At 39.4% G+C, this 21,188-nt stretch overlaps 1 protein-coding gene across 1 annotated transcript in view; it reads left to right on the forward strand.

Moving 5' to 3' along the window:
- MEMO1 (mediator of cell motility 1) overlaps window positions 1-14,861 on the forward strand; it is a 28,643-nt gene extending 13,782 nt beyond the window's left edge. Inside the window, exons 3-9 of the mRNA XM_074579938.1 lie at window positions 1,241-1,309; window positions 3,225-3,337; window positions 4,716-4,827; window positions 5,803-5,945; window positions 7,117-7,193; window positions 12,718-12,822; window positions 14,161-14,861. Coding sequence (XP_074436039.1) covers window positions 1,241-1,309; window positions 3,225-3,337; window positions 4,716-4,827; window positions 5,803-5,945; window positions 7,117-7,193; window positions 12,718-12,822; window positions 14,161-14,292 — 751 coding nt within the window. The 3' untranslated portion in view covers window positions 14,293-14,861. The remainder of the gene's footprint in view (window positions 1-1,240; window positions 1,310-3,224; window positions 3,338-4,715; window positions 4,828-5,802; window positions 5,946-7,116; window positions 7,194-12,717; window positions 12,823-14,160) is intronic.
- The last annotated feature ends 6,327 nt before the right edge of the window (window positions 14,862-21,188 follow it).

A 21,188-nucleotide genomic window follows, 5' to 3' on the forward strand; every position in this document is an offset into this window, starting at 1 on the left:
CCCTTAGCGTGTACTTTTCTGAGCTCTTTAGAATGAGTGAGGTAAGTGACACTGAAGTAAAACCCTAGGGTAATTTTGAGGATAACTTGCTCCAGATATCACTCTGTGGATTAATATACATGCATGCAAGTATACATACATATAAATAAATATAAAATCAATGGGGTACTTGTATCTTCAAATATCCTTTATGTCCCAGGACATAGCCCACATATCATTCTCAGTATTGTTGTATAAAAAGACCATCTGGAAAGCTGTAGTTGTTGCGCATACTTGACTCAAAATAAAGGATAACTATTGACCCAGGGCCACAGGTGCTCCGGATGAGCTCCAGAGGAGATGTGGCCCAAGACCTGTGCAATGTGGGCATGGTCTTCTGCTGTGGACATGCTGCTGAGTGAGCTGTTCTCCGCCACTTGGCCTGGGACCCTGGGGAATGAACGTTCTCTGGAATGAATGCTTTTAGCAGTGTAAACTGAATCTTCTCCTGTTTTTAACAGTCTTGAAGGGAATGGGTCTTAAGATTTGGATGTGATAGTTGAAACAAGTAGACAGAATAATTACGTATGTTTTCGGAACACACACAGAAACGCAGGTAGAGAAAGGCTCCAGGCCAGAGTGATAGGAAACGATAAGCATGTATCGCATTCTCTGTGGTAAAAGCTGCTGTGCTGCATTCCACTCCGTTCCTTGTGCCCATTCACTCTATTGCTGAGGTATTCTTCTTCAGTGACAGAGCATTTTTGTTCTCGGTTTATCTGCTGTAATGTGTAGTGTCTCTTTGCCAGACCCCTCTACTGTCATCGTATTCAGTTAGTGAAGTGTGGTTAGAAGAGCCTTCTCTAGCAGCTTGCTGTTCCCTTGTTCCCTGGCTGCACTCTTAGCGTTATCACGAGCTTCTGATAATACACAGTTGTGTAGTCTGCCTACTACTATCTTTTAGAAGTCATGAAAGGTGCTTTCATCTGGAGGCTTGCTTACTATCAAGTAACTGGTCACTGACAGTTCTTTAACAAATACGTCTCTCATACGTTCAGTACTGCAGCAGTGCTCTCCAGCTCTTCCAGGAGTTGATTTTTTGATCACTCTTACTATTTCTAGCTCATTGGGGACAAACAATATTTAAGATGTTAACATTTAATAGCAGTGTCGACATATTTAAGGTGTTAAACAATATTTAATGTGTTAAATATTGTTTAACAATATAAACAACATTTAACGTGTACGCCTTGAATTGCAGCCATGCAGGATATACCTATTGTGGATCTTGTGCGGCCCATGCTTACAAACAAGTGGATCCTAATATTACGTAAGTATGAAAGTTTTTCTTTACAAAGCGTAAGACAATGCCATTGCAATTCTGTGAGAAGCTGAATGTTCTTTTTATATTCTTACGCCTTGAAGTACTCAAATTTTAATTTTCTACTCTTTTTAGTCTTTTATGCATCCCTTCTTTTTAACATCATAAATGTTCAAATTGTTTGGATGTTACAAAAGAAAAAATTAATGTTGTATTTTAGAAATTGAAAATGCAAAGCAGTATTTTCAAAAAATTATTGAGAATAATTGGTAGCTACATTTTTTAGAAGGGAGGGGTTAAAGGTGTTCTTTTTGCAGGTAATACTTAATTTACTTTGTTGCTTGGTGTTCTGAGGCTTTTATAAAAGCCCGAGCTGGGTTGGTTTTTTTACTGGTCACAGGATGTCTTTGTTTCTTCTTTGTTGGGAGGTTTTGTTTGCGTTTTAAGTATATTAAAATATTTTATCATGATTCTGCATTGATTTTTCAGTGCAGGATTATGGGCTGAATGCTGCCAGGATTCTCTTCTGCTGTGGAGAAAGTGACCTGTGTGTGTATATAATATTTGAAGTCAGTGAAAGTTACTTGTTACTATAATTTTAAATGGACTTGTGTTTTTAACAGCGCAACGGTTTAAAAAAAGAAAAATTTAAAAAACCGCAACATGCTACTGTAGTCTGTGCCTGCCTCTGAAAATATGACTCCAGTTATTCTAGGTTAAAGGAATGTAATTCTTATGTGTTCTGCTGACTGCAATGTTTTTTTTTAAATGACAAAAATTTAAAACATCTCCAGTATTTATTTAAAGTATGTATTTTGCTATGTTAATATAAAAACTGTCTGTGTCTATTAGTTGCTTATGAGATAACATGTTGTAATGCTCTCCAAAGACAATGGTTTTGATTCTTTCTAAACTATTGTAAACTAAATGAAGGTATCTTACAGCGTGACAGATAACTAGTTTCTCTAAAACATCTAGAACAAGTTGCATTCCCCAGGTTCCGTGACATGGAGTCGATTGAACTTTCTGGATCATACGCTATTCTACTGCATGGGATGTTCAGAATTCATCTTTCAGATGAAGTATTGCCCTTTTGGATATTTTGGTTTTATGACCTCTGTAAAAAGTTTTAGTATTTTAGTATAGCTTGCTATAGCACTCTGCATGTAAGGAAAAAAAAATATAAATCTTTACATGTCTCCCACCCCTTTATTTCAGATCCTGAATCTGAAAAGCTGAATTTCCTATAGGTTGTTTTTTTCTTTTCTTTAAGTCCTGTGGCAGGAGACTCTTAACACCTAATCAAGAGCCAGGAACTGAGGACTTGATGAAATAACATCATGATGACGTGTGAAAGTTTGCAGTATCAGCTAAAGCTACAAACGTACAGGTCCAAGTCCCTGTTGTTGATGCAACAGCTGGATTAAAACAGCATTTGAGAATGACTTAAATTTGAATTTGGTGAAATCTGAAGTAAGGCTAACGAAGTAAATAAGTAAAAAGCTCTGACTAGATGGTAAATCCATAATCCTGATTTGAGGGCACATAACTGTAGTCGTTGAAGGTGGCGTGTAACTGAAGGTTGTGTTGTTCTAAGGAAAGAATCCAAAAATCTGTTCCAAGGAGCTATAACACATCATTCAGTCTCCAAATGAGTCCAGTCGGACAGATTTCTAGCTGATGAGTGCTGTCTGATTGATATATAACCTGTTTAAGAGGTTTAAGGCTATGGGAAGCATTATTGAGCTGATTGTTTCTGAGATACCGAGCAAGATCTGTGGTCTTACACACAGCAGAGCAAAACTCTACTGGTAACCACCAGCAAGTATCGCTTTGTACGTTTTTATTAAACTTGTTACTCTAAAGCATGTCTCTGTACAATTGCAGTTGTCTAAATTGTGGGCTTTTGTGTTAATTGTTGTAGCCGAAAAATTTTCATTCTTGGGCCTTCCCATCATGTGCCCCTTTCCCGATGTGCACTTTCCAGTGTGGACATTTATAGAACACCTCTGTATGATCTCCGAATTGACCAAAAGAGTAAGTGCATGATAAGGCTTACATCTTGAAGATTGCTGAGCCTTGAGTGTTAACTGTGCTACTGCAGTGCTGAGGACTCTCTGGTTGTTGGGCATTTCGTTGCTTTGAAGTGGCGTACAAGTATAAATCTGATTTTACTGCAATGAAAGCTAACTTCTGTAAGATCCTGGTGGTTGTGGATGTTGCTATATTATAACCTTAAAGTCTGTCTTGCTCCTGCAAGTAAAGAATTCTCCACCTTTGCTTATCTCTTCTGAGTGTGCCTCTTGAGAATGATCTTTAAAAGGGATCTCAAAATTAAAAAGCGTTACATTTGAATAACAGCCCACTCCACACCTGCTCTATTGTTCTGTGAAGTATTCTGTCTGCAAAAAAAAGACAGTGCTTTAGTTGGTTTGTGTTTATTTCTGATAGATTAATAAGAGAGGAACAAAAACCTGCTTTTATTTGGATGCATTATCGCATGTGACTCTTTTTCTTAACTGGCAGAGTACTTACAGAACTTAAAAACTGTTAGTCCATGAAATACCAGTCTTTCAGACTAAACTTAAAAGTGCGATGAAGATAAATTTGATATTTTGACTTCAGTGTGTTTTGAGGTATACCTAAATAATACAATATCTTTTTCAGAGGAGCTAATTATCTGTATTGCTCTTTCGACATGACTGTGATTAAGCAAGCCAACTGAGGCTTTCTACATACTGCCTGCAGAAATTTGCTTAGGTAACAAAAGTTTTGGTTTCTGTAGAACTCCTTTATGGAGTGGAGAAGGAGGCACAGCCCCCACATCAAATCCCTCATCCACTGGAGAGTTTTCAGAATGTAGAGATGACTGCATACCACCAAGCGCACTTGAGAGTAGAGAAGATAACTTATAAACATGGATTTCTTAAATCAGTTTTTGCCGTCTCTAGATTTCATGATTCAGTTAATAATAATATTGTATTAAACAGTAACACATCCAGCAGTGGCCCAGCTGATCAGCAAGTTTTATTTTTTAAACATATGATGGTGTAGCTTGTGAAAAGATAAATTCAGTGACTGGCCAAATGCGTGCCTAGTTTCAAATGTGTTTTATTTGTGTTAAATTTTGTATCATAACTGAAAATCTTTCTCAATATGCTAACGAGGTCACCAATTTAACACACGTATTTTGTAAACTGAATCAGTTATGTTTGTATCTTTATGACTTGAACGTAATGTTAATCCTGAATTTATTTAAAAACAAGTGGTTAATGATGACAGCCCTTGGAGGCAAGTAATTTGTTATAGTGGCCTTGTTCTGATAAAGATGCACTGTAGCTTGCTTAACAGTGGCTTTTTGTTGTTTTTTTTTTTCTTTTTTAAGTAGTAAAAATTAATCTTTAATTCATTTCAGTTTATGGAGAATTGTGGAAGACGGGAATGTTTGAGCGTATGTCCCTACAGACAGATGAAGATGAACACAGTATTGAAATGCATTTGCCTTACACTGCTAAAGCCATGGAAAGGTACTAGGGCTAACTACTACTTCTGCAAGAATGAGCATTATGTGCATTAAATGTCTGAACCACAAGTGGAGTGCAGTAGGAAGTAATAATGGCCTTTATGGTATATAATGCCCTGTATGGTGTATAATATGTGTATAATGTCACACTCCCTCACACCCCGGTAAAAATTTTGGGGAGGAGAGGGTCAGGGACTAGGATTAGTTGCTGTAATAGAAACTGTGAGCGGAGCAAATGCCTGAACGGTGAAATTGCAACACCCCTTATAAACAAGTTTATATGTTTATATTGATTTAATAGAGTTAATATTACACATGCTTTTATGAATATTTTTCAATCTTTTTCAATAAAAAATTAGGATGATTTTTTTTTTTGCAAGGCATCTCTGAAAAGTTCAAATAGTAGTAAGTGTTTTCTGTGGGATTTTGTTTGGAGGCGTAATACTAATTTTGAAATCAGGGTTCTGTTTACACCTGCAATTTCAGATGAGTACTTTGAGTATTTTTGCTTAGAGGTGATAACTTTTGTCAATTTGTGGTGGGTGTCCCCCTCCTTTTTTTAAAAAAAAAAACCCAACTTTTCTTTCATAGCATTTGTAATTTTCCCTGGAGTATCAGTATACATCTGTGTGCTCTCTTGAGCATTTTCATATACGTTGGAAAATTACCCAACGTTTGTGGAGCATCTATACAGGGAGAACTTCCTTCCTATTTTATTGATAGTTTCATTGTGTCTTTTCTTTTTGATTGCTGGGTGTTTTCGCTTTGCAGCAAAGATAAATACTGGGGGGGGGCCCACTTCTTTTCTGAAATTTAAGTAGTTTCAGGTTCTAAAACAACTTTCTAGTATGACCTTACCGAATCAACTGTATCTTCAATTCAGTATTGCCCTTTTAAAACATTCTGCAATTTCAGTTAGCAAGCCCTGAAAAGCTTCAGCTGTTACTTGAATTACAACCTCTTTTCTTTTGCTTATAAGCCATAAGGATGAGTTTACTATTATTCCTGTGTTGGTCGGAGCACTGAGTGAGTCAAAAGAGCAGGAATTTGGAAAACTCTTCAGTAAATACCTAGCTGATCCTAGTAACCTCTTTGTGGTTTCTTCTGACTTTTGCCATTGGGGTAAGTTTCACATCTCTTCATTATAACAGTATGATGAATATTTTGTAGTGATTTTCAAGTAATGTATTTTATTAAAACTGGACATTTTAACTTCTGGTAAATGTATCTTTGAAACTTAAATGCCTTCGCAAAGCTAAAAAAGGATTTTTCTTTTTTGAATCTGGAACAATAGATGAAAAATATTAATGCGGTAATGTGTTTTCAGTGTAGTGGAGGAAGTAAGTGCTGAAAGTGTATGGGTTTATATACATCTCTTTACTGTTGCAATGAAATAAGTGTCTGAAGTTTCTCGCTCTTTTTACTCTTCTTTTGAGCACCTCAGAGCAACTTGCAAAACTAATTAGCTAAAAATTCACTGGACATGGCAATATCCCTCTGACAGAAATAAGTTTTGTACATTTTACTGCTGGGTAAGATAGCAGATGGAGTATTTATGCCATTATGCCAATTCACCAGGGCTATCCCAGTTCATCTTGGTGGCAGAACTATAAAGACTCCAGAAGCCTTGAATTCTGTCCTGCTTTAACACTTTATTTTTCTTTGAAGTGTGATAATAGCTGGAAAAGGGACTGCTTCAGAAAGATATATTTTATGTTACACAACAGACGTTCTTTCCTTTTTTCCGTTGTCATCTTTGGTCAACTTATGTTATTAAGTGCATATATTATTACTTGTCTTTGAATTGTGGAATAGGTGGAGGTATATAAGAATGACCTGGGTTCTGTTGTGGCTAATGAACCATCTAGAACTGTTCACTGAATTATCATGAACTTTTTCTTTTAACCTTTGTTTACTGTGGATGTTGTTGTGCAAGCAGAAGTAGCCTGACTCCAGGGTTGACTTTGTCAAGAGGGATAGCGAAATGAAATGTTGCTTTACTTTTTAATTTATAAAATTGTATTCCAAGGCAATAACAGGCAATTAATGAGTGACACTGCGGTGTCAGTTCTACACAGTAGGCTTTTCTTTAGGAATATAGCTGCCCATCATGTATTTTTTGCTTCTGGGCTGCTGCTTTGATTGCCCTAGAATGTCCTCAGTGGAGCTAAAAAGTATAAAATGAAGATTATTACTTTACAAATATTATAATTTCTATTATTTAGTAAGTACTAGGGAGTGTTTTAGCTACGATTTTTCCCTTTTTTATTTTATACATGATTTTTGTTTCAAGGTCAGAGGTTCCGTTACAGTTACTATGATGAATCCCAAGGAGAAATTTATAGATCCATTGAGCACCTAGATAAAATGGTAAGTTTTCAGATTTGGTGGAACTAACTAACAAATTTCTCCTGTACATTACATTTCTTTGAACACTTTAGACATTTCTCTAACAAAAGTATTATAGATTAGCTATCTTATTGAATGTGTACTTTTCCTTTGTTTACCACAATAAGAACTTAGCTGTTGTTTTTAGCTAGTATCCTCCATTTTACTGACTGCACACAATATATTGCGGGTATAATCTAGTAAGCATAATTTATGAGAATAAATGCATGTTCGCCTACCTAAAATGCCCTAGTGTAATGTAATTCCTGTCCACGTACCCTCTTAGGTTTTCAAGAAGCAATAAAAATTACGAATGGAGTGTTGTGGTAGTTCAGGCTTGATAGCTACGGTACCTGCATACGGAGGCAGCGTGGTGATTATGGTAATGGTTTCAGCAACGGCCATTTTGAGGAGGAGAGGCTGGAGGGGATTGTGCTGGTCAGGAAGACAGAAGTAGCTGTTTCCTTGGGACTCATCTTTCCTCCTGCCCCTTACTCTGTAGTAGGTGGTGGGGAAAGGCGGTAAACGGTACTTCGTTCTCGGTTTGGCAAACGGCTGAACGGAATGCGAAATACACAAAGATCATGATGTCAATTATGTTGCCTTTTCTTTGCAATCACAGGAGCCAAGGACTTATTTTTAAATGAAAAAATTGTGTTAACGTTCAAGACTATACTTAAGGCACAGAATAGAAGTAATTCTTCTGGAAATACGTAACCCTAAAATTTGTCTTAAAACTGTTTGGATCATTTATGTAACTTCTGTAAAATCTGCTAAAGGGAGAACTGTTGTTATTTGGGGCATGTTAATTTTTTTCCTTGTCTTGAAGGAATAAATCCTATCTGCTGGAGGGATCTCTGGAGTTTTGTGCTTTGTGTATCCATATTAACCTCTTTGTTTTCCCACTATTCATCGCTGGAATGGAAACAGTAAATAATTTGCCTTCACTCTATTTATCCCATTTTTAATAATTCTTGTTGCCAGTTGAGAGGTTTCTCTATAAAGACAAGTGTTTTTCTATGGAGTCCCAGAGTTTGCAGCTCTGAGTGTTTTTGCAGGAGAGCAGATTAAGGTGCATTAGCAAACGTTAGTTTCCCCTTGTTAATGTCTGTGGTGAAAGCTTGCAGAAAGACTGGACTTTGGCATTTAATTACTTTTAGTGAATACACTGCTGCACCAACTCCTTCTTTTGGTGGTTATTCAGCCAAAAGGAGATGACATTTTTTTGTAACACTGAAAATGATGTCTACTGTTTAATAACTATGAAAATACTTTTTCAATCTTAACTGTAAAACATGCTGCGTAGCAGTATACTGTGGTTATTTTTTGCCTGCTTATATCGTGCCATATGCAAACACATGACTCAGTATTCAAACTCTGTACAGAGTAGGTTTTGCTTTTGGTGAATTTCAGAAATTTCTTTTTAGGAGTATTGTGGGTACACTTGGGATGTTCTCCACAGTGCCACAAAGATCTCCCTGTCATGTTTCTCCGGCTTTTGGAAGAAGTTTATTCAATTTTGTATGCCCCATTCAGCTACTTCTTGTTTCCTTAGATAAGTATTGCATTTTTTAGTGTCATTCGGCATGCTAAAGAAACTTGTATTGTTACAAACACTAGGCCTCTCCACAGAGAAAAGAGCATTAAGATAAAGACAAAATACGCACTTAAAACCATCAGAGGTTTTAACCTCTGCTGTTACTGGCCGAATAATTTATTGGGCCTCAGTAGAAAAGCAGTCGGCCGAGTGCTTTTTAAGCAGGAAGATATTCTGGGGTTACATGAAGTTACTTTTCCTTAGAAATGCCCTTGCGGGAGGACGATGGTCTCTTCCTTATTTAGACTGGACCTTAAGTACAGATGCATGGTGATTTTCCTGGCTAGTGCGTAAACAATGCTAAATGCTTTGGGCGTTGAAGTTTTCCTAGCCTGGTAAATGCTGTGAGAAATTTTATTTGCTGTGATTTTAAGTTAGAGCTGTTAGACTCTACATACAGAACAGTAAATATTGCTGGGCACACATCGGTTTCTCCATGGTAACTCCTAACGTGACCACTGCGTTACGCTGGGGGTACCACAGTGCGTGCGCCTTGTGAGGTGATGGCGAAAGGAGTAAACAGCCCCATGGTAAATAGGGGTACCTTAGGGAAGAATCCTCAAATGAAGAGATATAATTGAGCAGCTGATGTGTAGTAATTCGTTAGTATATCATAACCTGATGCCTACCATCTTTTAAAATAATAGTGGGGGAGTCTTCTGTAAGACATTGTTGAAGAGTAATTATTTTTTGATTATGGCTAGCCAGAAAATGCAGACTGCTCTCTTCAGTCTTCACTGCCAGATCGCGCATCTTATATCTACTTGTGAAACCTCATGCCTCACTTGAGTCAACAGGAGGATTCTGTTACCCTGAATGCTGAGGAGAGCTGTGCAGGAACGGCCAGCGGTTGTGGTGCAGGAGCCGTGCACGGCATGGGTGGCTTCTCAGGTGGCTTTAATGAACTGCCAAATTCTGGTGGTTTCTGCTGTGCTGACATGGCGTGCCAGCACCTTCCAGAGCGCTCCAGCCTGGGAAGGCTTCTGGGCTTAGGCATAGTGCGAGACCATGACTCTCTGCCTGGGTGCCCAGCTCCCCGCTTGCTCTGCGGCACCCAGCCAGTAATTTTCCTGTTGGTTATTTATCTTGTAGCCTGAGTGACTCACACATGCAAAGGTAGTTGGACTGGCTAGTGCTAAGACCGAGTTTGTTTCTACTTCCATAAGTAGAAGTAGTTTATAACTTATAATTCCACTAGTTTATAATCTTTAAGTGTGGAGAATTAGCTGAAGTAACTGATTGCAAACTGAGACTTGACCAGGCAAAGGATTATTGGAGTATGGTATAAAATAAACCTGTGGGTGGTATGGTTGTGGTTGGCTGGGGTTTTTTTTAAGCTTGTAGATACTTGATCCTATAGAGGATGATATTTAAGAACGCAACTGCTTTTAATCATATTAAGTGCACTGTGCTAGGATATTGTAAATGCCATTTACAGCGTCTGGTTAACTGAGAGTTGCAATTTCTATGTGGTGGCATAATAACCATGTGATGAACTGCAGAACTGCGTGATGGTTTGCATTTTTATCATGTGGGTTTTGTTGCGTATTTTAACTCTGTTCTAAACCGTGTCCGGCTGAGTTACCTTGAATACTGAAAATGATTAGCTTCATACTTCTGCTTTGTAGAAAAATCAAACCCAACCTGACAAAAATATTTCCTTTGTTTCTCAACACCATTTTAGACTGAGAAACAAGCTTGGCAGTCTTTGCTCCTCTGCCACAACGATTTTTAAATCCAAAAGATTGAAAAGTTCAGTACAGCTGAATGCTTGTAGGATATGTGTCTAATAGCCATTCCCTGTGGATTTTCTCCAGCCTGTGATGTATGGAGCTCTGTTAGCATTTGCTGGGATGAACTGCATAGCTCTCAATGTTTTGCAGCGCTGAACTGTGCATTGAAATAAGCTTACTAGGCATTCTGATAAATCCATGTCCATTCATTTGAGACAAATGCTTAAATGCCTCTGCCCAGTATGTTTCGGTGACTTACAGCTATAAAATGAGTCTCTCAATTGAGCAGCCATTTTCATTTTTTAAAAAGTCTTGAAAGGGCTTACAAATGGATAAAATATATCCTTATGAGCTGTTCAGTATCTGAGTAAATGCCTTATGCGTATATAGTTCAGTTTGGTTTTGCTTTCTTTAGCTGTGTATTGACAAGTACAATTTACAAGTAAATGGATGGTTCAAAAACATGCTGCTTAAACTTTAGAAATGCAATGGTATTTGTGATCACTGATAGTTAGAGAATAGCTACCTTTATTTTTTTCTGGCGCTCGTTTAAGTTCTGTAGGTCTGGAGTGAGTAACAGCTTTAATTACTGGCCAGGGGTCCAAACACCCTCTCCATGATCCTGGAAGAACTGAGCTCTTGCCAGCAATTGGGTCAACATAGTTTGGTTTTCTTTTCTTTGTCCATAAAATTTGTCTCTTCATGAATTCATTTTATGTCTGGTTTTAATTAAAAATACGCAAAGGTGGTGGTTATGGTTGCTGTTTTCTAATCCTCCCTGATGCTCCTGGGAATCTCCAGCTCCTCCACTGTAAGCTCTGATCCAATCTGAATAATTAGCGCATCTGCCAGCCCAGCCAACGCCCTTGCAGAGTATTCAAGAGGTTTCACTCTTGAGGTGGAGACTTCAGACAGACTGACTGCTTCCTGCATTGTGATTTCTCCTTTTATCACCCGCACTTTCCCAAAAGCAGGGGAAGGGGACGGGATAATTGCAGAAACCTTAGGAGAAATTCTCTCCCTTTCTGATATCAGCCTCCCATTGTTCCCATGCAAAGTGTATGGGTTTTTTCCAGTCTCTAAGGAAAACATTCCTGTTTCATCAGCTATGTGTAAGAAGCACAGCTATGTGTCTTACTGAATTAGTGAGTGTCTGCAGCTCACTTACCTGGTGAAGGGAATTAATCATTTTCAGAGGAAGGAAAAACACAGGAGGGATGTAGTCTAATACAGGCAAAATAGCAAAACCATGATAAAACTCAGGCAATAATTGATTTAGACTTGCTTTAAAGTGCTTTCATTGTATTTGATCTGCTCTGTGGGATGGGATAAGAGTAGGCTGTATCTGGAGTTGTAGGATTCTTTTTGCTTTTAAGAATGCAAATGTTTGTATATGTGGAAGGTTCTGGTTTCCATACATGTGCTGAATTTCATAGTATGACTCCATGGGATCGTGGGCCTCACTGTGGATGGAGAAAAGGATGTATATATGTGACTGCCTGATGTGAAGCAGAAGCGTCATCTCCTGGCTCTTATGTTTCTGTCGTGCACCAGCTTTCTAGTGCTGTAGAGAAGTTACGGATCTGCTTTATGTACTCTGAGCAAATGGCCAGCCTGTGCCCAGATCACCTGCCACGCATGCCTGATGTGTCTAGGATACGTTACACTTCCTACATGCTTGAATTGCATGTGTGTATATTGATGATTTCTCTAGGGTATTTGGACATCCACAAGTCCCAGGCAAGTGCTCAGCCCTGAGCTCTGTTACCAGGGAGAGGAGATGGAGGCAGAACTTCTTCCTGCATTGCCCCCTTAATAAATTTGTCTGGTTATTGCTGTATAAAAACCTATGGAAGTAGAGTGGCCTTGGAGGTGGGGATCAGCTAGTCTGTGGGAGGAGCTTTTTTAACATGAGCTTCACTGGTATCTGCAAAGATAGCTTCGCAGATCTGTGCATCATTGACAGCTTTGGAAGAGCTCCTGCACTTTTAGTTTGGCAAGGGATGGCAACGAGATGACTACAAGCTAGAGCTCACGTGCTGAGATTCCCTTCATGCCCTTGATACAAAGTACAGGTTTTTTCCTCCTGAAATATTCTGTGTTGTCATAAATAGGTGATGTATAAACACCTGCTTATGAATGTGTAAAGTAATCATTACTATCGATTCTTTTTCAGGGTATGAGCATTATAGAGCAGCTAGATCCTGTATCTTTTAGCAATTACTTGAAGAAATACCATAATACAATATGTGGAAGACATCCTATTGGTGTATTATTAAATGTAAGTAACTGATTTGTTGAAAAATATAACTTTTAGCAAAATGCTTACATTTGTTTTAAACACAACCTTGCTGGAGTATTCATTAGTTCTAAAATTGCAAGTCTTGAATTAATTTATTTTTCCAAGGGTTCTCAATTTGGTCTCCAATTTCCATGCCTTGCATATAGACAAATGTAAGCTCTTACAATGGCTGAGGTTTTCAGTTCCCTAGGGGAGATGAAGTACCATGTTCCTTTTGAATTTCAATGAAATACAATCATTCACTTTCTCTTGGCCCTAAAGAAACAAACAAATAAATCCATCTCCCTGAAGAAGTACATACTTACTGCTTTGAATCAGTACTTACAAACATGTATATATTTTTTCTGTATTGCTGTTAGCTAGCTATTGCGAGTGCCTTGTGATGTCTGGCAGCATTTTTGAGTTCTGCAAATAGGATGAAAGATTGCCTCTGTAAGTATTAGCGCAGTGCTCTGTTAACCCATAAATTAATGGCAATTAGAATCAGATTAACTGGTACTTTCTAGTTACCCTGTTCTGCTTCTGCTTCAGTGATGCAGTACAGACATAAACCTGGCTTAACTTAGGTGTCTGGGTCACAGCTGCTTTACAGCACTGGTGGAGTGCTGCAGATTTGCCATGCTGTTTGTATTGCTTGAGTGAATCTCACTGTATTTCTACTGTAATTCAAGTCTGAAACAGGAGGCACATTAACCTTTTAGAAGAGAAAACTTAATTCACTCAAAATGCAGCCTATATGGAGAACATAGAGGGACCTTTTAAAGTGGAGACTATAAAAAGTTTGTATGAGTAATATGAATATTGGGGATGTATGTAGCAAAAGTCAATACTATGACAACTCTTCAAAAATATCCAACTCTTAACCTCAGATAATGATAAGTTTTGCAGAGAATCTGAGCTAAATTCTGTTCATTCACTTTTGCCAATTGTCACACTTTAATAAATTATCTTGTTAAACTCTTTTTCCTTAATGGAAGAAATACGATCTAAAAAGTGTTGATAGTGTTGGATTTTTTTTCTGTTACATCTGCGTTTCTGTATAAATTCCCTATGGAACTGAAAGTATTGTTTCTAAAGGATCTATTTTGAAACGTTGTTTAGGATTGCTTTATAGGACTGTGTGGATGTACATGGTGCGGTGTGGGGGAGCGTCAGTGAATGAAACGGCACAGAAATGGGTTAGGTCCACAAATTACTTGGAGGTGCTTATATTATTGTGAGAGATGGTGCAGGGGGAGGGGAGAGGACTGAGATCTAGAAAAAGTCATAATTTCAATGATACCTTTTTTTTTAAACAGCTTTTTTTTCTCTCTTCAGGCTATCAACGAGCTCCAGAAGAATGGAATGAATATGAGCTTTTCATTTTTGAATTATGCTCAGTCAAGCCAGTGTCGAAACTGGCAAGACAGCTCAGTGAGTTACGCAGCTGGAGCACTTATGGTCCACTGAACCGCTGAATGCTCAGGGATGGCACCTGCACACACTCTGTATACGGGGTCCCAGCCTAGCCCTTACAAAGATACAGTCCCTGGTCTTTGGGTATACTGAAACCTCAAACTAATAGAACTCTCTTCTTTTCTAGTAGGTGTAGTCCTTCCTTAGTTTCAACTCATTTGAAAATGCTTTCTTGTTTAGGACAATGGAAGGAAGGCTGGTATTGAAACATTTTGTGATTTTTTTTTTATTATTATTATTTTTTTGAAAAGATAATGGCTATGATGGCATGGTGGCAGACAGTCCTTACAAATACAACATGTAAAGCATTTACCGTATCCTAAATTTGCACTCTTTGCAGACCTGTGCACATGTACTCAGCTTTCAGAATAGTTTTGCAAGTTGTAAACGGAAAAAGGGGTGGAAGCTTTTTAATAAAAGGAAAAAAAAAAAAGGAAGACAACGCATTTATAAATGATCCTGTATTAGAATATAATAAAACTCCAGTATAGTCAGTTACTACCCGTGATGTAAAACAGATATCTTCTATTTTAGTTGCTAATAAAGGGCTACACAAACCAAAATAGTCTGATTTAAACTTATTGCTTTGTGTTCTGTATGTGGCTGCTTGTCATTAACATCTTTTTGCCTCAGTTCTTAGCTTGATAATTCAGCCATTCTGTAAAATACTTTAGAATGTATTTTATATTCAACATTTGTTATGACTACTTCATTTACAGATTTTTTTTTATCTTAAACCTCCACTATGAGTTCAGCTGTGCAAAAGAATTTTAAAAACTTTTTGTATATTCTAATTCTTTTTGTTTTACAATTATCTATAAAATAGTATCTTTTAGTATGTGATACAAATTTGTATCAGAAATACGCTTTTAATGATTTTTATGCTGTTTGATTATTAAAGTGAAATAGATGCAGTATTTTTATTTAAAATGACTTAAACAGTAGCTCGAAAATGATAATTCTTAGAGTGTCTATCAAGCATTCATAGGCCACAGAAGCCATACAGTGCTAAGCTGAAGCAGTTATTCCTCAAAGATTTAATTGGGAGGGGAAGGTAAGGCTTCTCTTTTTTTATTTTTTTTTTTATTCTTTATTCTTTGACTGTGGGTAGAATTGTTTCATGTTCTCTAACCATCATCACATCTTAAGAGTTCCTGAACTTTCTTCCAGACAAAATAATGGTGTAATTATTTGAGTTGTCATTCCTGAAGACTTCCTTTCGTTCTAATAAGAAATGCAAAGTAGGATGGCAGTACTGGCTCATTATCTAAATGGAGATTTTATTCCCTGATATTTCACCTGCTGTCAAGCAACCTCCTGGTATGTTCGGCTTTTGTGAGTGGCAGAGGGGAATTTCAGAATTCAATTTAGATTATCTTTGAAACTTGTGGGAATTGCCACATGCAAAGTCTTCACCTGAAAGTGTATCAGACATCCTGTTTGTTCATATTAGAACACCCTTTTGGAAACAGACACTGCTTGCACTGTTTTCTTTATCACTGTTTTAATGGTTTTGGCCACCATTTTAATAATAACAGGTGAATGCTCCATTTACAAAATGACCTACTTTGCAGCTGTTCAGAATCCATCCCAAATGCCAAACTCCTTTGCATGTCCGTTCTTTTAGTTGCCTTATTGCTCTGCCTTGTTCTTGAAAAGTCTCAGCAGCAGACAGGGAAAACAACTTCCAGATTTCTTTTGACAGACCGGCAGAAAGGCTGTGTAGGCAAAACTGGATTGGTAGCCAGTCTTTATAAATACTTGTCTGACTGTGCCTTATTAAAAAAAAAAAAAAGTAGTTTGATCATGAAGATTAACTCTTTTTTTTTTTTTTTTTAAATCTTTGGTGAACTGAAGTTTAATTAGGGTTTGGGTTTCTTTCAGTCTTGTGCCAAATGCTTAAAGTCATTATTGGAACACACGGTTAATTGAAACAGTTAAGTATATACTTTCTCCCTAAGGTAAACACAGTCATTAGCTTCTGAATACAAATGCCTAAGTTGCATCTTAGTTCTGTAAGATAGTTTTAATGAAGACAAAGCACAACTGGAAGAGCTTCAAGGAAATCAGTCGGCCATTTTGCTCAGCACAATGTTACGAAATACCTTACAGTGAAAGCACTTCACATGTAAACTGTGTAATGTATTTCAAAATAAAGTTTCTAATTAAAATGGGAATTTCTGTGCCTACTAATAATAACCAGTGATGACAGTTCAGAAGCCTACTCAGAGAGAAATTTAAAGCTTTGTGAAATCTGCTGTAACGTAGAAGGATTTGTTGTAAACCCCTTGTTTGTTTGAAAGCAGAAAATACCTGACTTCAAAGAACTCAACTTTTTTTTCCTCTTTTTGTGGGGTTGAAGAGAGTTGACTTCAGTGCTCAGTTTCCTGGTGTGTCACTTTAAAATGTGTCATAAGGAAAAGTAAATTATCTCCTGAAGAGATCTTCACTCAAGACTATAGTTTCATTATTTTAGCCTTGCCACGTATTTTATTCTCACTTAAGTACACATTTTAATACAGCATTTTGGGACAAAGAATGTCTGGTTTAGACAATATTGAATATTCACAGTCCCATTTGCTTTTGTGGAGGTTTCTTTTCTGGCTGGGATGAGTGAGCTTTGACCGCTCTTCTGGTGTGATAAATCCAGACAGGGACGTGATTCGTGTTTTTAAAATTTTGGCATTTTAGAGAAACGTCCAATGTGTGAAAATGTTGATTAAAATACTAATTTGTTTTGTTCTCGTGTTGTTCGCAAAAGAGCTTTATGGGTTTTGTATTTTTTTTTTTTAATTACTGTCTTTTTTAAAAGTGCTTTTAAAGTACTGTCTACTGAATTCTTAGCTGGCGTTTTTGACACTGAAATGGAGCAGGAGGTCTTCCGCTGCTTCAGGTTTAGATCAGCAGGAGCGGGAGAAAGCGCGGGCGTAAGCAGCATTCCGTCCCGGTGCCGAGCGGTGGGTGGCTCCGAGGGCACGGGCAGCCACCTCTCGCCTCCATCCGAGCCTGAGGACTGTGCCCCTGCCCCCCCGGCACCTGGGCCCTCGCAGCGTGGTGCCAGTTACAGGTAACTACTGCAGCTCTCAGCCTTCCTCAGTTCGTAACGACTGCTTGGCTTTATTTAAAAAAAAAAAATCCCGTCCTGAGTGGCTTTGATCTGATGTTGTTATTTGAACGGAACTCTTACTCCAGTGCAGCCTCTGGAAATGCCGGGTTTGCCCAGGACATTTTTAGGCCTCGCTCTCGCTGCTTCCCCCTCGGGGAGTCATTGCTGTGTCTCAGGGGCTCTGGATGTTGCTGCAGGCCTTACTCGGGAATTTCAAATTGACATTTCAAGTGCTGAAATGGGGGGGTTTCCATCCGATGCCTGCACACGGAGTCTCCCAGTACCTTGGCATGTTGTTTCGGTGGCTGGTGTAGGGTTTTTCCATTTCATGTTTGTCCTTTTCCCCTTATTCCCTCAAGAAAAATGCTTTCCTCTCGTCAAAGGAAGCTTTGCTTTCAAATGACATCAGTCACCGTGGTTTACAGTTGTTACTTCCTCGGGCTGAGCTCAGTGTGCTAACTAGCATCTGATCCGCTCTAAAAAATTGCCTAAACGATTACATTCATGGAGAAATGTTTAAAGTCCCTTGTATGGGTGACATTTTGCCTGCATTCTTCTGTGAGAAACTTTCTGAAATTAGCCTTGAAGCTCGCCTGTGAGAAGGTCTTCAGTGTGAAGTGAATTTTGGGATGCAGTTTAATGCACCCCGAAGCTGTGAGATGTTTTGGTTCGGGGCCCACAGTGCAGCCAAATTGCCTTTTCAATAGATGGTTGCGAAACATGATTTGGAATTGGTCTGTTGGGATGAACTGACTTTATTCTTTCAGTAATGCAACATCTATTGCCTCTATTCTAATTGTCTCTAGTGCTTTTTTTTACTTCATTTTTTTTCCTCATTTGATTTTGTGTAATTCTGAAAACAATTTGTCCATGTGTACAGCAGACAACTTCCAGATGCCTGGTGTCAATTTGAGGGTTATCTTATTCCAGCGTTAGCTGAAAACTCGGTATTGGCTTCTTCCTGCCATGTCTGGTACCTCTTTGGTATGTGCATCCCCTAATGCTGGGGTCTGAGACATCTCTCCCATGGCTTATACTCCAGGAATGGAAATGCCATGGTAGTGATAAAGAATTAAGAAAGAAATCATGTCAGTTTGTTTGCTTGTGTTTTGTGGTTTTGGCTGGTTGGAGGAAGGTTGGTAGAGCTTGGATCTTTTTGGAAAGGGCAGACGAATGAGAAGAACAGGCGTAGATGGGGAAGAAAATGGTTGCTTTTCCAATTTAATGCCAGCAACTGTTCTGCTATCCTGTTTGGGACCTGACAGGCTGCGAAATATTGCCCAGTGCAGCTGTGGGCTGGATGCAATGATGGGCAGCCTACTTCTGCTACTTCCAGGAGAAGAAATGTTGGAAGTTTTTTGTCCACTGTAGCTCCATTTGTTGAAGCTCAAGGGTGAGAATCCTGCGCTGATATCTTTAAGTTACAGGTAGTGACAGAGGGACCCCACACCCTCCAGGTTTCTAAGGCAATGTGTTTGCTTCTTGGCGGATTTAAGAGAAGCAAATAATTACCTCAGCTCTGTGATCTCCGTTGACGTTAATGTAAATATGTGTTCCCTACAAACAGTTCTATATACCTTTTTCAAAGCTTGTGAAACCAAAGTTATTTAATTACTGCTTTCAAACAAAAATATATCCTAATTTGAGTAGTTGTATTTAAATCCCATTAAAGAATAATCCAGGGCCTCAAGTCTGCTGTGAGTGAAGGTGGTAATGAAACTTTAGACTTTGGTGATATAGTATCTGCTCTGTATATGACAAAGACCTAAATGATAAGAGGAATAAAACATGGAGTTAAACATTAAACTGGGAACTCTCTGAACCTAAACCTCTCAGATTTCTTTTTTCTTAAGTGAATTTTAAAACAGTGAGAAATGACTTTCCTGAGCCTGTGAGCAGCTTCACAAGACTGAAAACAGCAGTGCTCTTTGGTGAAGTCCCTTCTTTGGTAAAAGGTGGTTTATATATTTTTCTGCTGAACTCCTGCAGCACAAAGTGGAGTATGAGCATCTTGGGGCCTGGGCTGCAAAGGCTCGACTGAGCTGTGGGCTGCACGGGCAGGTAGAGAAAGGCATCCCCTGGGATGTGTCAGCTGGTACGTACTGAAACGACTTTCCATTTGCCTCTAGGAATTGTTATAAAGATTTGAAGAGTGAGCCTTTAAGCTCGGCTGTGATGAATCAGTGTTGAGTTCGTGCATATTTTTTATGATAAAAATCTATTTTCGTTTGTGATCACAGTCCAATTAGCTGGTGTTACAAATAACCTGTTGGTAAGGTGTCTGCCATCAATGGCTCATCTGGAAATGCTGACTGGCGTTACAACTGTTTTCAGGGAGAAATCACGCTTCCTGCATTGTAAGAAATGGTTTTCTGTTGGCAGGGCTGAGATGTAAATCAAATGCTGCTTTCAAGCCATTCTGAAATGAACTGACTTGGTTATTGTATATAAGCACTTAGCTTTGGTGCATGCTCAGTGTTCCCTCTGTCAGAGAAGTTAGAACAGGATGCATTACTGACGTGTGCCCATGTATTTCCAAGCCAACTCCAAAGCACTGGGGTTGTGAGGGAAAACAATTCCAGTGGAGTGGATAACAGGTACGTTTTGGCAGGTGTAAACCTGTGCTTTATGGGATCTACAAGAGTATTCTCATGTTCACTTAAAAAACCCAAACCCTGAGAAAGCAAAGAAAACCACCCCAAAACTCAGAAAATGTGTAAGAATATTGCTATGAAGAGTAGGGAAAACGTTAACCAGGAGAAGGTTAGCCTCCTCACGAAGGCTGGGACAAACCTGGCTTGAGAGGCTTCCTCTTCCACGTCCGCAGCAGGAGCCCTGGGAGAGGCGGGTGCCCTGGCTGGGGCCGGCTGGAGCAGGAGGTCCTTGGGTGGGCTCAGGACTCCTCGTCCAGAAGGAAGGGCCTTTTCCGCTAAATGCAGGTGAAGTCTTCTGACCAGCAAGGCTTTTGCAAAACTGCCTTTGCTCGTACTAGAGCAATGGACTTTAGTAGGAGCCTCTTCAGACTCTGCCTGCAGGAAAGCAGGCCCTTTGTATGAGACTGAGGGAAAGTGCTGGGGGTCAGGGATGCGTTCCCACCATCGCACGGTGGCGGACTGGAAAACGGGAGTCTCCTGCTGCATTCCCTCTTCTCCTGCCTACGTGCTTTCTGGCCGTCAGCACCCTTCTGAAAGGCAGGCCGGGCGCCTCCGCAACCGCTGCCTTGTGCTAGGGAGGGGGGGGCTGCCCTGCCCTCCCCCGCTTCAGCAATGCTCGTTGCGAAGCGTTCTGAGGTAAAAAGGATTTTTCCCCAGTGCTTTTTCTGCGTTTCTGAACCAAGGGCTGTTTTGGGGAGGGAGGGGGCGGGCTGGCCGACACTAGGTGTCAGTGTCGTGCTTCCCTCTGCTCCCGCCGAGCGCCGCTGCCGGCCCGGGGGGAGCGGGGTGCCCCGGCGGCAGGCGGACACGCTTCCAGCCCCATATAGTCAGTAGTAGTTGATGTTTTTAAAATATCAGCTAGAACCTTTCGTTTTCCAGTTTTTCATGAACTTTGTCGCCATATCCAAATGATCCTTTTCCAACGGTCCCTTTACAATAGAATCATAGAATGGTTCAGACCTTAAAGATCATCCAGTTCCAGCCCCCCTGCCCTGGGCAGGGACACCTCCCACTAGACCAGGCTGCTCAAAGCCCCATCCAGCCTGGCCTTGAACACTTCCAGGGAAGGGGCATCCACAGCTTCCCTGGGCAACCTGTTCCAGTGTCTCACCACCCTGACAGTAAAGAAT

This window comes from Larus michahellis, chromosome 3 (genome assembly GCF_964199755.1).
Source record: "Larus michahellis chromosome 3, bLarMic1.1, whole genome shotgun sequence".
NCBI lineage: Eukaryota > Metazoa > Chordata > Aves > Charadriiformes > Laridae > Larus > Larus michahellis.